Genomic DNA, 16,020 nt, shown 5'->3' with positions numbered 1-16,020 from the left:
GACTAGGCAATTAAGCGTTCGACTTCTGTTCTAAATATACAAACTCGTACGCGAGTTGTTGTTGTTGTTGCTTCAACTAAAAAGAGTATATTGAACTGAATAATGATTTATTTCGATTGCAGTAATCTTACAATCATAGCTAAGTAATCAGAGTCAAATTAAAAGCAAATCTTCTCGGTAATTTAAAGTATTGAAACAATTGAAATCATTCCAACTCTTATAAAATCAGAAAACGAAATGAAAAAGAAGAGGATTGTCCTGAAGCGTAGATCAATCTGCAAGATAAAAGAAAATTTTGTTTACCTCAAGTTCCTGGCTGCAATACCTTGAAAAATGCTTCACCTCGCATAAAATATCCTGAAGTGTAGAGAAGAACGATGCAGAGGAAGGGGGGAGGGGGGTTGTCTCGTAGAATTTGGGTTTTCATTTTGATATGTACTAGTTTTGTCAACGCAAGCAAGTCAAAGTGTTTGAGAAATCCTTCGTAGTTCCGTAAAGGTTATTCTCTTCGTACGACTTTTTTTGTACGGCTTATTAGGTCACGGCTCATTCCGAGGTTCGAAAAAGACTGGCTCGAGCTGGCAGAGCATTGTGCCTTATGCATTACCAAGTCTTTCAGGCTAAAACTGATTCTGAGCAATCGTTATGATTGAGTTCTCTTTGATTTGGCGGCAAGTTTAGTTAAAATAAGGCGCGCGGACGCTATCCACTGATATCATACCGTGAATCGCTATGTCATCTATCAGGACCTACCTTAGCAATTACAATTTTCCTTTCCTGGCCGCTATGAATAAATCTTTTTCCAGTGTTTCGCCTAGAGTTTAAATAATATTAAGCAAATATCAGTTGACTATATGTAAAACTCGTTTTTGGCTTTTGTCCCAAGAGGACAACGCTAAGTACAGGATTACCAGTGTCGTTGAAAGTTAACAAGAAACGATTTTAAGTACCTTTTTTGGGGACCAATTTTGGGCCAACTGGACGTTTTGGTTCTCTTGGTTTAGGTTTTGGACGGGCTTTTGCAAAGTAAACGAATAATGACTTTATTAAAGAAAATATTGTAGTGATTTAAATGCACCACTCCAAACTAGGCACCTTCGGAGTATCGATTGGGATATCGATGGAAGCTCACCATCTATACACACTATTCTCCTTCATTCCGAGATTGGGGGGAAACTGGGTCGAATGGCATTGCCGTTTCATTTTAGGGCTTATTTAGGGGACATATTTCCAAGATGGCTGCTGAATGCGTACATTTGCTGCATTGCCAACTCGACTCACTTTTTTCCTTCAACCTCGGAGTGGCTAATACTTACAAAACAGGAATCGCTTGACTGCTTCGTCTGTGTGGAAAAGAAAAAAGAAAAGGAATAAATAGGGTGTAATTTTGTGCAGTCAGTATAGAGCTGCAGATGAAGTAGTAATGTTTTATCGATTCGTTGATTTATTCATGCAGGGAAGCTTTTTAGTTACCATTCATTGGGTCTTGTTCTTGTGTTAATGGCTCGCCATCTTGCTGTTCGCTCTCATCTTTCATTGGAAACACAGTATAAGTGTTAATGCAAGTAATACAAGTTTCTTTGAGCGAAAATTCATTCATTATTAACATTAATGCCGTGTCATCTTCATCAGATTATCATTGCTGTATTGTACTTTTTTATTATTTAACATACAAGTATATATAAATGATAACATATATATTAATAACATATTTTCATTTCATTTCAGTTTACCATTCATTTGGTCTTGTTGTTCTTGTGTCAAAGGCTCGCCATTTTGCTGTTCGTTCTCATCTTTGAATACAAAAAAGAGTTAATGCAGCTTAAATGAGCGTTCGTTAGTTTCTTTACTTGTTTGCTACTTTTTTAACATTTCGTTCAGTTAAAGCAACCGACTTGTTGATCATCGAAAGTTCAGGCAGCCCAGTGCCTTTAAGAATCAGATTTCAGTTTGTTTTTCAAAATTTTGTGCAGTCAGTATAAAGCTGCAGATGAAGTAGTAATGTTTTAGTGATTCGTTGATTTATTCATGCCGGAAAGCTTTTTATTAGTTACCATTCATTGGGTCTTGTTCTTGTGTTAATGGCTCGCCATCTTGCTGTTCGCTCTCATCTTTCAATACAAAACATGAATGTTAATGCACTGCAACTTAGTCGAGTTTCGTCAGTTATCAACTCATGTAATGAATACCTAATTTGTTGCCCAATTATACAAGAAAACAATTTTAAATAGTGATAGATAGCTTCGAAGTTAGTACACAACTCATTATATCAAAAAGACTGCGTTGTTCGTTAAGACTATTTAATTACCATTCACAGAATCTTGTTCTTCTGCCGTCAAAGGCTCACCATTTTGTTTTTCGACCTCGTCTTTCGCTAAGAATGTAATATTCAGTGTTAAACCAGTTTGAAGATTTGTTTTACGAGGAGAGGGAGTCATGGAATTGTGTTGATTGTGACGTCATTCCTTATCATTTCTCTCCCAATGACGTCAATGGACATAGTGACTCAGTATAGTATAGAGGCTTGGCACCATCACGTGATGGCAGCCATGACAGGATGCACAACAATAGAGACTTTCTCCCCTAATAAACTGAATTATTTCAGTTGCGTAAAATAATCAGATTAGACCAGATTCAATAGTTCCTGCCACCTGTCATGGCTGCCATCACGTGATGGTGCAACTGAGCCTCTATAAGGGAAAGAAAAGCCGGGGAGCAACTAAGTAGCAACTAATAAAGAGCCATTCTATTTATAGGTTTATTTACCTGCATAAACAGTAGTGATAACCAATGCAGCAAGAACAAGAAACAGAGGTAAACGCATCTTGAAGTGTAGCCTGATAAAACACAGAAAACAATAAGGTATAACCTATGATGCTATTAACCGTATTGATATACCTCTGGTTTGAAATAAGTCAATAGATGGTATACAATCAACGGCATACTATACCTTTAGCCTTTCTTATGCACGCCAAAAAAACTTGTGAAAAGTTAACCTATTTTCAGTAGCTGGTTCTTTTAGATGAGTGCCTTCGATTGATTGCTACCTTACCTTTAGCCTTTCTTATGCACACCAAAAAAACTTGTGAAAAGTTAACCTATTTTCAGTAGCTGGTTCTTTTAGATGAGTGCCTTCGATTGATTGCTACCTTATCTTTTGTATCGATCGTCTCAGCTAATTAAATTAATAAATTGGTTTACTTGTTTATAATTACGGTAATCCTAATAAAAATATTCTCCAAAATCCCTATGATAACTCTAATTATGACTATGCTTATAAGAGGCTGAAAGAGATTCACAACTTTCCCATCCTAGACCCCGTTGTCTTGGAGCCATCTCTAAGATTTTGTTTAAAATTTTGTCCTTATTTTTATTGTTAACTTTTCAATTGTTTTAGATTCGCATTAACAAAAAATGATAAATTATCATCGTGTCAGTATTACAGGTTACCAAGAGAGAGTCCTTCACTTCATGTCCTCTTGTGTTACTTACTCCTCATTACTGCTTTACTTATTTTCTTCGCTTTCAAGAAGGAAATAAACTGAACTAAAGCCAAAAATAATGTTGAAGTATTATGTAAGATGAACGAAAAAACTTAGTTCAAGATCATAAATTTGAATCTCGCACTGAAAAAGTTTAGAATATAGACTTGTATATTTTTTCTCAAAAAGAAAAAAAACTTTTAAGATTTTAAGCAACATTTTCAGATTAACAAAAAAAAAATATTTTTTTTCTTTACTGAATATTGCATTGAAAATCCTTAAATAAGTTATTATTGTTAGAGTGTTCATAATACACTCAACAAAATTACTCGATTCTGATTGGACAAGAGGAGTACACTCAAATCCCAAATCGTACTCTGTAGAGTCCAAATTAAGTTGCTCATTTTTTTTGAATTATGCCAACAAAAAATCGCACGATCTTCTCGTAAAAGGCGAGTCCAATTTGAGAACCTTCCAAATCATACTCGAGATCGTGCGATTACCTATACTAATATCGGACTCATCGCTAAGCAGCTCCTCAAAATGCGATGGAAATTGCAAAAATGAGCGAAACATTCTGAAAATAATATTAAAACGCAAGCTAGTTGCTTTACCTTTTAGTCGTTTTTGCCCTGAGTTGAAGAGAGTCGATGTGGCTGTGAATCTGTGACTAGCTTTGTGTCTTATGCCTAGCCTTTGCTTGGTTTAGTTGTGTTTGACTTCGCTTTTTTAATATCCCTTGGTTATTTAGTGTTTTAATTAGTAAGGACAGATTGGAAAATTAAGTTTTACCAAAGGGTTGATAATTAAGTTCGTATGCTCGGAATGCAAACAATCACAACGATTCGATATTTTGAGCGAAATGATATTTGTTAAATTAAAAAAAATTAATTTAAAATAATTATTAATATCCAAAGTGAGGATGGATTTTAAAAAAAAACGTTCAGTTTTTATAGCACTTTTGGAACGAAAATGATCAAAAAGATGAATAACATTTAGTATTGAGTGATGCTCCAATCTTAATCAAAATTGAGGGGTGAATAATCTCTTTTTGTTGATACAGATTTTGAAGAATCAATAGATAAAATTGATTGTTTATTCACAGGTACAGATATCATTAAAAATTATATTCATGATTACTCAGCTAAATTGGTTAGAAACTGAGGAAGAAAAAATATGAAGCGCAGCTAAATGAACAGGCAAACTTGACTGAAGAAAAGGCCTAGCATTTTACTACGAAACTAGAATATTGCACTTTTTATAGCTCATGCAGCCTAAAAAAATAAGACTTTAAACACCGATGACTGTTTTGTGTGTGCAATGTTTCTAGGAGACAAAAGAAGCGGGAAGGTATGAACTTAAGGACATCTGCAAGCAGGCCACTTCGCGGGAAGAGCAGCTTGAGGAGTCATGCTGTCAAACCAATTCCCATGAAATTTAGTCTAAGTGTGTTTCGTGATGCTCTATCGACATTAGAAACCAAGAAAATATTATTTTATTTAAGGATGAGAAAAGGAAAGATTATGCCACAGGTTTGATACAGGTGTGTAAACAAACCTTTACACTTTTTCTAATGAAGCGATTAGGAAACACACAAACGCACAAGTCCTTTCAGAGAAAGAAAAACAACAAAGAAAATTATTTTGAATGCCCCTAATCTGCATCTTGGCGGTCTTGATGGTCAAGAAAAAAAGATGAAAAATTATAAATCATAAAGACATTATAACCAGAAATAGATTACAATAATTTCATATTAAATATATATCTACAATTGATTGAGTAGTTGCCATATAATATCATTCCTAAACCATTCTTTTCAGTCCTTATGCACCTATGATATGTTTTTTTTAGCATGCAGTGACTCTTCTACTGTTTGTTCTATTTTGGCTGTGTTCAACGGGTTTTATCGGATGTAAACCTTATGGAAAACTGAACAGTTTATATAATAAGGTGCGCGCAAGTGCCAGCTTCTTATGGTATCCTATTTCCTTGGACAATAGAACTAACTCGTCTTGGTACAATGTTTACCCTTCACACCATGTGTCATTCCCTTGAGAATAATATTCTTTGTTTGAGTGGTATCCATATCCATGTGTCTTCTCATGTGCAACCGTTAAACAAAGAAATGATACTCTAGAGAATGACATATGGACTGAAATGGGAAAACATCACACCAAGACGAATTAAGTATATTTCAGTCTCAAAATGTCTTGTCAATTCACATCACGTATTCTGAAATTCCAATGTTTGCTTTTAGTGACAGAAAAAAAGAGTGGCGGTCGTTAAGGTTATTGTGTTATGCACTTGCTGCTCAACCCAGTGGTCTCGGGTTTGATTCCCATGTGGAACTCTTTAAGGCATTTTTTTCATAAAGCCTATGCCTTCTGTCCTTATTCCATTTTTATCATACCCGCACGCGCCTCTCACCTGGCGCCTCTCACCTCTGGGGTCTCGGGTTTGATTCCTGGACTGGTTATCACATGCGAGTAGAGTTTGTTTCGTCTCTCCCTTTATTCCAGGATTTTCTCCGGTTTTTCCTGTTTTCTCCTCCTTCAAACCTATATGACAAGCTAAATTCCAACTCGATATGTGAATTAGCCGTGCCCTGAATCGATCAGCCCAGAGGTTATTTCAGGGTTCAATCTGTGAGTTAGCCGTGCTCTGACCAGATCAGCCCAGATGTTTGTTTCCGGGTTCGAAAAATCTTTAAAATGTTTGTCAGCCCTTATTGTTAATTACCAATTTATTTTTCTACTAAATAAAAATTAAAACAAACGCACGTATTCAAGGATGTTTCCCGGTTATCTTACTAGACCCTCATTATTCATAAAGTCCAAGTTAATTTAATAAATTTAGAATAATCACCCCACACAAGATCGTAATGACAGTAAGTTAAAAAGTAATGGTTTTTTAATACACTTCACATCATAAATGATTATCTATGTGTCTTGCCTGCCGACCACATCATGAACTCGAATTCAAGGCGGTTTAGTATATTATACCTTGAATAAAAACGCGCACCTGTTATTGTTATTAAAAGATAACAACTTCACTCAGAAGTCTTTTAGCACTTATTTTGATAGATTGCTTTGAATGTTGACTAAGGGTGAACAACAAGGGCGAATCCAGGGGAGGGGTGCAGGGGGTGCGCACCCCTCCCTGGTTTCACTTGGTGCTCCTACTTCGAAGATAACCATTTTTTTCTTTTTTGCCTTTGATTCTAAGGGGTGAACCCCTCCCTGGGTTAACATTGTGCGCAGCACCCCTCCCTGAACAAAATCCTGGATCCGCCCCTGAACAATATGTTGGCATTAAAGAACTAGTGCCAATTCGTTTTCCTTTCACGATTAGGTGCATGGCAAAATTACATAGATAAATAGAATGAAAGTTACTGAAGACTAGAACAAAATCGGTATAGATATAAGAAAAACAGTTTCGAAAATTAATGAGGACGGTTGGAAAAGAAATAAGAGAAAAGAGGAAAGAAGAAAACGAGAAAAGAAATAGAAGGAAAGAAATACCAGCTAGGGAACTGGAGATCAGAGAAAGTTAACACTGTTTTGGTTTTGCTGATTTTCATGTTGTTGTTACAATCATAACTCCCCCGTCGTAAGGGGATCTTCCGTGAGGATCGCTAACTCGCTATATTTTACCACTACCTTCTATATAGGTTACTTGCATGTGACGTCAAAGCAGCTCGATCTGGGGGACAATTCCAATCTCCTGAGAATTGGAACCTATTGTTTTGTCCCCCAGATTGAGCTGCATTCCAAAGTGCTGCAAGGGATCTATTTACAAGTTACACACGACGCTCAACTTACATGTGGTTTTCTTACTCGACGGAGGAAAACCGGAGAATCCGGAGGCTGAAAACCCTCGGGAGAACAACACATTAAAAAAAACTCAACTCATATATGTGGCTCAGCTGTGAATGAAAACCGCAACCCCAGTCGTGAACTGCACAGCGGCGAGGCGACACGTAGTACCGTAGCAGCGCCGCATGACACCATGCATGGCAGAATCATTGTTCTTTTACAAGCCAAAAATTTATGACTGACACTAATTCAAGAATGCAAATATACATATGATAGATTTGAAGGTTTTTAAAGATAGTAATCTTAAATATATCAGTACTGCGCATGTTCTGTAGAAAGATGCTCATGCGAAGATAACAAAACTAACTAGCAATAAATAGAAAAATCCCCAAAGACAATTACAAACTTGACGCTTATTGACGAAGTGTCTTGCATATCTTCTCTTTTAAGGACCTATGGACTATCTTTATGAAAGCGGTATTTTGATAGTAGAAATGGTTCATCTCTAGCTTCTGGAATGAGATCATTCTCATCAAGATCAACACTAAACCTCGAGCAATCATGATGAGAAGATTAATATAATCTAATATACGAAGTAATGAATTTAGTATTATATACTACGGCACAACAGAAAAATAAGAGTGGAATTTAAATTGTTTTTTTTTTCAGGGCGCCATACTTCAGCTATAGGTAATATGTCTTTATCATATGGCTTTTCCATATTATTCGACTGTAGAACAGAAAATCAATTAGTTTGAACATTTTCCCCCAGCAATAGGTGTCAAGCTTAATAAATCGAGCATTTTTTAGAGAGAACCAGCAATCGAGAGTAACAAGGACCACCCTCTAATATTTCAAAGCGCGATAATTAGCTAACCTAATTGGTGTCTTTTAAATTATCAATTAAGTTCTCAGAGTAGCCTTGGTTTCATGACTTGTAAAACATAACAAAATTATCTTTTTTTCCCCTTACCTCAATTATATCGACTTTATTGCCTTCATAGTTCAAAACCAATTCTCTTAACACCTCAGAATGTTCTGCAAGAAAAGTTAGGGAGTTCATTTGTTGAACAGTTGATGATCTCCCATAAAGGCAAGAACCCTGTTGATTTAACTTGCGTTGATATCATGCCTCAAACCACAACTCTTGATTAAGAACCTGATATCAGTTTAGTTAATTTAGATCCTCCAAAACAAGAGTATGACGCCGATGTCATTAAATATGAATTTGACAATTCCAGCTGTTGGGCCGAGTGTATAAATTCTTTTCCATTAGGAGCATATTGGTACAGAAAACCTGAAACAGTTTGAAGAAACTTGATCCTTATCTCTGTGTGTATTAGTCGCAACGAAGTTCTCTTAAAAATACTTCTCAAAAAATACTTCTTTCAATAATATAACATGATTCGTGCAAGAATACTGGTGTGTATAGTATTGATATTTCTTGTGGCATTTCCTGATTTGAGTTGTTCCTTGGCGACTTCGCTTCAAACTGGCCTAAGACATGGACGAAGTTATGGCAAGCGCCGTTTCACACTGAACAACAGGGTGAGTTTCTTAAAACATGCTATCTAGTACATTCTTCTTTGAAACTATTACATAAGTATCAGAGGTTAAGAATGCGTTGCAAAAAGGCAGGATAGGAACTGTTCAAAGCTGGTTGTGCTGGTCAAATGTTAGGACATCGGGGTGCCATCCAGAGTCAATATCAGAGAGTTTTCCCGCCTTAAAGTGTCTACGTTGTAGCCTTGTTTGTCGTGCCCTCCACGAAATTAGTCACCCTAAATTCACTAAATCTAATAAATCCGGGTAATTTTTTCTGTTCCTAACATTTGAAATCCTTCTCTTCTTGGAGTCATTAAAATACTATCATTGTCGAACGATATAGTTTTATACTCTATTCAGTACTTTGGTAGGATGTTTGGTGTAACATTTCTTCAAACTTCAGTGCTATGAAAGAAAATAAAAAAAGAACGTGTTCCAGGAAGCTAATTGTAAAATCGTGCGTGATGTTTTCCACCAAGAGCTACTTCTTTGAAGTTTCAAAAAGAAAAAAAGAGACTATGGTAGGACATGAAAGGAAGCTTATGCAGTATAATATTGGCTGTCGTCCGAGGAAAATAGTCACGGCATTCTCGAATTTGTTCTTGATACATGCGCCACATTTTCCTATTAAACAAAACCCTTTAAGATTTCATCGTACCCTGAAGAAACCTTCTGTGAAATAAATGTCAAACTCAGTGCTTTTCGCAACAGCGTCCGTATGTTTTGCAGTGATGCTACTGAAAAGAATAAGATTCAAGAGAAAGACATGAGGTCTGAAAAATAATTTCGCTCAAAGTCAATAATCCGCCCTGAATCGTATATTCTGTAACAAGAGACATGCATAACATATTACTTTTCCTTCTATATATCTCCAGAAAACACTAACAAACTACCGCCAGGCCTCAGTTTGTGAAGAAGCAAAAAAGATCGGCTGCATCTGTGGCGACAACAGCCAAGGAAAACGTGAAAATAAGTACATGTAACGGATCAGACCTACGAACAAAAGTCAGAAAAGTCCAGCTTAAAAAAAAAAGATATCAAAATCGCTAACGTTATTAAATATACATTAATCACAATGACTAGCAATAGGTAGTTACATGATATAAAGAATTACACTTGAATGGAAGAGCCAAGATATTTACAGGTCATCGAAGCAAGAATGATGAATGGAATTATTTTTGCTGAACATTTTAACATAAGATATGAAAAATAGATGTTTTGTACAACATATTTGTGAGTTCTAAGCTAGAAAAAAGCAATGAATTAAATGGATAAGTAAAAGATACTTTGGGGTTGCTGGTTTTGCGTAATGTCAATATAAATCATGTGTGGGGAGTGTCGGCACTACTCAGACAACACTTGGAACGTTAATGTATCATCGGACTGGGTCACAAGTATTTTAAATCATTGAATCATACCATCGTTTTCTTAAAAGAAAAAAGAAAAGAGAAAAAAGAAAAAGAAAAGGGAATAACTGATTGAATGAAAAGAGTGGAAGGAGGGAAGAAAGAAATAAAGAAGAGAACGAGCCAAGACGTTAGCAGCTGCATGGATTTTGAGGAGGGAACCGGAAAGCCGGAGAACCCGGTGAATAACCCTTGAAGCACAGAAGAGAACAAACAAACAAACAACTCTGCTCACATACTAGCGCACTTACGCAACACTCACGCCTCCCACAGTAATAATAAAATAAATGAAAGAGAATGAAGAAAATAAATTAAAGATAAAGGATAGTAAAATAAAATAAACAAATAAAGGAAGTAAACACAGGGTAACAAAACCAATGGTAACAAAAGAAACCACGAGAGGTAATGAAATCAAATGAAAAAAAAAAAAGAAAGAAAGAATGAGAAAAGAAATATTGCGCATTAAAGCGAAAATATATTGGCTAGATTAAGTACTCTTAAGTCTTTAACGCTCTATTCATAATTGATAAACTCCAGACCATAATTCAATGACCGATATTTTTTCTATACTGAAATAAGCTCTCCTTTCAATCAGCTTTACTACAACGTAATGATTGATTAGTGCCATAAATTATTTGTCAGCCTTTGAATTCAGTAATAATGCAGTATATTATATACACAATGAAATATTATAAGATTTTCGAGCGATTTCTTAAATATTACCCTTGCTGAGGTACTTGACTCTCGAAATTCCACCCAGGTTGACGAACTCTTTTTAAATAATATATTGCACTCTTCGAACCAATATGTAAAGGCAAATTTAATAATATATATAATTATTCTTTACATTTTAACCATCTATTCAAAATCTTTTCCCCTCCCCACTGACTTGGTAAGTAGTACTTTATTGTCTGATGTCATATAATGCTCTCAAAATGAAGTTAAGTAGCTACGATTAGTCTTGATAGTCAATTTTTTCAACATGTTTTTAGCAGTGTTTTTTCAAAGTGGAAATTAATTTTGTCTCGAATTCTCGTTTAGAAAAAGCCTCCGCAATCACTTACATTAGATGAGTACCAAATGGTATATTTTTCTTCATTGCTAAGAGTATTATCTAAGTAGCAAAGCGGTTAGTGCTGCCTCTCAGTTTACTCTTAAATGTTCATTTATAGATTATTATATATATTGAAAGATGGATACGCGATCATCGCATAGTGTGCCAGTTATAAAACACAGTTCATATACTTTGTATTAAGAATTAACAGATAAGATGAAATGTATCGATTAGTCTGGGTTCCCAATATGTGCTTTTTAAGCCTGTTTTTTCTTTCTTAAAGCCCCGTTTACACTAACGATTTTTTTTTTCTTTTTCAATTTTGTCCATAATAAATAATAGCAAAGAAATTAATTGTAAAGTTTTTTTTCAGGATACCAAGATTTTCCTAGACGAATGTCTCTTTTGAAGGATGAGACAAAAGATTTCAAATTTCCGAAAATTGCCACAAAAAATGGCAGCCAAAATCGCCGCAAAAATCGCCAGTGTAAAATTATCGTAATTAGTCAGATCCGAAAACATCTGACATTATTTTCTATATCATAATTTATTTTCTTAAAAAATATCAATTCGGACCTGAATTGAAAACGATAACTTGGTATGTACCTGTGTTTCATTGATATAACGAGAAAATTGGTAAGACAAATATACACAAAAGAGGCGCGAAAGGGGCGAGTTTCTAAGCTAAGATACCAATCGCCTTAAAAAGCTGAACTCATTCTCGGTAACCCAGGGGAAAAATTCTGTCGCTCGTTTCTCGTTATTCTATAGGCTATCAAGCCACCAGATAGCTTAAATAGCCTATAAAATATAAAACTATTTTTAAAATGAGGATTGGAAAAGGGTTTTTTGAAGCATGTCAAGTGTGAGTCGAGCATTCAGAGATACATCGTGTATTCTCTCGTGTATAAGGGTTTCTCAAGTCGTTTGCGTCATTGACCTCTACTACCACACTTTCTTTTGTTCACTTACTATTCTCACGAGGGAATACAAATTTGAATAAGAATTCGCGAAGCATCTTGGTAGTGGGAGTCAAATAACGCCATCTTGCAAACATCCTAGTCGTCCTATATATATTATATTATATTTTGCCTTTTTGTACCCCACTGAACGAGGGATCTGAGGATATTGTAATTATAAATTACACAGTGACTATCAATGGATTGTACTTAAAGTGCCGTCAAACCTCTAAATGGTATCAATTGATGGGTTGCAAGCATTCCCGAGAGAGTTAAAAGACAATTTAAAAACATGGCGGCCGCGATGACGTAACGTGCAAACGAAGAATATCTTGAAGCAGCTTAAGTCCTCCTCTCTCGTCCCTAGATCTTTTCTGCCATATAATTTAACACAGGGATCCAAACAGAGAATATATGGGGTAGCCTGCGGATGAGGAGGCTAGGATCGGAGATACCGAGACACCAGAGATGAGAGGCGAGAAGCATTGAGTGCGACACTACCGGGCTACGACCCTTGAGGCCCTATCACTGAAAGCAGGGATGTTGAGTGCTTCACTACAAAAACCATATATACGCGCTCCATCGATTAACCATCTACGCGATTCATCGATTAACGTGAATTCTTTTATTTATTGAACAATTCATCATTTATGATGCTTGACAAATATATTTCACAACATTATCTTGCTTTTGAAGCAAAATTAACGAGGTTAAAAATTCTTATAAGATTCATTTGTAGGACTTTACATACCTGGCAACGAAATTTATATTTTATTTATATTGTATCGATATTTGTAGTCTTTATCGTGGAGATTTTTTTAATGTCAAATTATTCCGGCTATCGGTCTTTTAAACAGCCAATCACACGGGCTGCGTTGCAGATGCTTTCAACAGCCCCTTGTACTACGGCGGCTTGATTGCCTTGCTTGGTGTCTGTCATTCGTACCTGTAATTAAGAAACGCCAGACTGACGATATTAGTAATGTTTTCTCTATGTAAAAACATAAGACAAAACAGAAGGGCCGCGCCTTTTAAGACGGGATTGTGCGTAAGGTTCAAAGAGTCAGTTTGATTCGTTTTCCTTTTTTTTTCCACTTTTGTCATTCATCGATCAAAAAACAAAATTAGTCAAAAATTCTTATCCTTGACAAACTTTACATCATATAACGAGAAAAGGGGAAGCCGAAGAAAAAAAGAGCAAAATACTACATGAATTCAAGAGTGCATTTTCTCGAGAATAAAATTGAATAGTATTCAGTCAGTTAAGGAATCATTTTTGATAAACTCAACATCAATAAAAACGTGAGAGAAAAGACTGTCTTTCCTTACAAAATTTAATCAAAACGCCGGTGTCATACATAACGTGATTTTTTAAAATCTAGAGTAAGACATAAAATCTTTGGGGAAGTTATTTTCGAGGAACCCAAAATTAATATCGTAAAAAAAAGTTGTGAGAAAACTTAGCAAATCATAGCAGCTAGAAAGAAGTATATTTTTTGTTAATCGGGGTAAGACAATAATTTGAGAAGGTTGTTGATTTAAAAATTGTCTTTTTTCAGGCTGTGTTTGAGGCACATGAAGTGTTTCACTGATTTTTCTCACCTTGGAAAAAAGGTCTTTCAGTTCCATCGGTTTTCTGTTAATAAATCTTTTGCCGCCAAATTGTCCAAGATATCCTTCTACACGAGGCTGCATAACCAAAAGCGCAGAAACTAAGACCAAAGCCCAGGTTAAAACTGGAAGCCGGTGTTTTGCAGTCATCTTACTGAACGATAGTTTAGGGACTGCACTTCGCTTCTTGATCTTCAAACTCAACTGAATTTAACGCTTACTTGATGGCCGATCTTAAGTAGTTCTCTTCAAAACAGGGAAACAAGTGTGCATTGGAGTTATCAATTGTTACGGAAACCGCTTTACAAATCCTTGAAGTTTATATAAAAAGTTTGGCGTTTCTTTAATTAAATTGTAGCTGTTACCGGTTGTTTTGTCACCGAAAACCCAAACATAAAAGATCCGTGTGTTGGTGGGGCGGAAAAAATAGTTCAATTGAAGGACGATTCAGTGCTTGCGACCACCTGCGAGATTCTAACAAAAACCGATGTTGAATTAAATCTTGAAATCTGTCGAAATCGAGTGCATTAGTACTGAGCTCTTCGCCATTTAACACGCTGTAAGAAATATCACATATGCTGAGGGATGAGCGCTGAGGTCATTTCCTTCTTTTGTTAGTTTTTTTTTTTTTTCTTCCTTTTTTTTTTCTTTCTTTTTTTCTTTTTTTCATGATGTACTTACGCCCTCAGAAACTTTGGGAAATTGTTACCAAGTGTTCAAGGTTTGTTCAGTTTGATTAATTAGCTTGTCAGATACTTTGATCTGTTCCGAGGAAACGAAAACTGGTTAAACAAAGCAAAGAACTAGAAATGAAAGCTGTTTTCCGGTGTTCATGAAGTAAGGCACAAGCATTATCACTGTAAGACTTTGTCGAAGGCAAACTCTTTAAAGCATTTTTTCACAATAAAGCCTATGCCTTCTGTCTTTATTCCATTTTTTCATATCCGCACGCGCCTCTCACCTCTGGGATCTCGGGTTGCTTTGATTCCTGGATTCGGTATCACACGCGAGTAGAGTTCTTTTCGTCTCTCCCTGGATTCTTTTTTTTCTTTCTCCGAGTTAATCTCTCATTTTCCTCCCTCCGCAAAACCTAACAAACTAAATAGGACGTTTGCACGGTGGAGTCATTGACCTCTACTACCAGACTCCCTTACACACTTTCTTTTGTTCAGTTAATTAGCACTAATTGTCTTACTATTCTCATGAGGAAATAGAAAAAAAACATTCGCGAAGCATCTTGAATTTGGTAGTGGGAGTCAAAAGACGCTATCATGCAAACGTCCTATTCCATTTTAATCTGTATGTCAGCTGTGCCCTGACTTTGATCAGCCAAGAAATTGCTTCAGGCCTCGATCTGCGAGATCAGTAGCCGTGCCCCGAAGTTTGATCCGCTCCAGATCTTCCAGAGGTTGTATCAGGGCTTGATCTGTGAGTTAACTTAGCCCTGACTTTAAACATAAATCAATTTGAAGAATACAGAAATTTATTTTTTTCTTAAATCCTTTCCTTTAAAAGGCTTTATACATCTGATTATCTTTTAAGTCAATTATCTTTTACATTCGCTGTGCCACAGGCAAGGGTCTTATCTTTGAAAGGTATTTTTGGGGGGTGTTCTCGTTATTAACCGATCGCAAGAAATTCACTTTTCTGAGCCCTTAGTTAAACATATTAAGGCCAATTTGCACTGTTCTGTATAATGATACTTCGTACTAAAAGTTTTCTGACCTATAAATTGCAATGATAGAAAAATAAAAAATAAGAAATATATTTCAAATTTTCTTCGCTTTATATAGGGTTCCTCAACTTTTTATTCGTTACTCCTACAGATATGAATATTTTATCTTCAATAAGTTTCGGCATTTGAACAAATTCAAATTTAAAATCATTGTGACTTAAATCCAGGAAATCCCTCCAAAGGAAATTCGCATTTTCAAAACTATTACTCGTATCATGGGTGATGAAAAAATTGGCTATGGTTTTGAATAACGTTGAAACATGTGCAAGTACGTCGTTTACAGCTATAATTGATGTTGTCCCAGGCATCCTTTATTGCACTTTGCCGTATATTTACATGTTTCTCGATCTTATTCTGTTGACCTGAAGATGTTATCGTAGTGATGACAACAAAACGTAGACTTGTTTCGTTGG

General features: G+C 35.9%; 1 protein-coding gene and 2 long non-coding RNA genes across 3 annotated transcripts; 1 reads left to right on the top strand and 2 right to left on the bottom strand.

The window, feature by feature from the left end:
• Window positions 1-90: 90 nt before the first annotated feature.
• Window positions 91-4,213, bottom strand: LOC116291849 (uncharacterized). The gene is made up of 10 exons (XM_031699064.1): window positions 4,097-4,213; window positions 2,767-2,837; window positions 2,309-2,374; window positions 2,055-2,111; window positions 1,734-1,793; window positions 1,474-1,530; window positions 1,317-1,343; window positions 951-1,016; window positions 754-814; window positions 91-275 (listed from the first exon to the last, which is right to left on the bottom strand). The coding sequence occupies exons 2-9, from the start codon at window positions 2,822-2,824 to the stop codon at window positions 762-764; spliced, it is 444 nt and encodes a 147-aa protein (XP_031554924.1). The 5' UTR covers window positions 2,825-2,837; window positions 4,097-4,213; the 3' UTR covers window positions 91-275; window positions 754-761.
• Window positions 4,214-8,593: 4,380 nt separating this feature from the next.
• LOC116291879 (uncharacterized) lies at window positions 8,594-10,127 on the top strand. Its single transcript, XR_004196619.2, has 2 exons — window positions 8,594-8,845; window positions 9,718-10,127. It is a non-coding gene; the product is annotated as an uncharacterized LOC116291879 (long non-coding RNA).
• A 2,740-nt stretch (window positions 10,128-12,867) lies between these two features.
• LOC148906026 (uncharacterized) lies at window positions 12,868-14,149 on the bottom strand. Its single transcript, XR_016121601.1, has 2 exons — window positions 13,864-14,149; window positions 12,868-13,207 (listed from the first exon to the last, which is right to left on the bottom strand). It is a non-coding gene; the product is annotated as an uncharacterized LOC148906026 (long non-coding RNA).
• Window positions 14,150-16,020: the final 1,871 nt, after the last annotated feature.

This window comes from Actinia tenebrosa, unplaced genomic scaffold (assembly GCF_029948245.1).
Source record: "Actinia tenebrosa isolate PJP-AT-01 unplaced genomic scaffold, QUT_ActTen_1.0 PGA_scaffold6__47_contigs__length_16458017, whole genome shotgun sequence".
Lineage (NCBI taxonomy): Eukaryota > Metazoa > Cnidaria > Anthozoa > Actiniaria > Actiniidae > Actinia > Actinia tenebrosa.
This window is presented reverse-complemented; position numbering and strand designations above follow the sequence as displayed.

What these genes read in the sequence shown, in the direction of transcription:
- LOC116291849 (XM_031699064.1), bottom strand. Translation starts at nt 2,824, where the DNA reads ATGCGTTTACCTCTGTTTCTTGTTCTTGCTGCATTGGTTATCACTACT. An exon ending in TATCACTACTGTTTATGCAG is followed by an intron (nt 2,375 to 2,766) that starts GTAAATAAACCT and finishes TTACATTCTTAG; the next exon opens with CGAAAGACGAGGTCGAAAAA. An exon ending in AGAACAAGATTCTGTGAATG is followed by an intron (nt 2,112 to 2,308) that starts GTAATTAAATAG and finishes TTGTATTGAAAG; the next exon opens with ATGAGAGCGAACAGCAAGAT.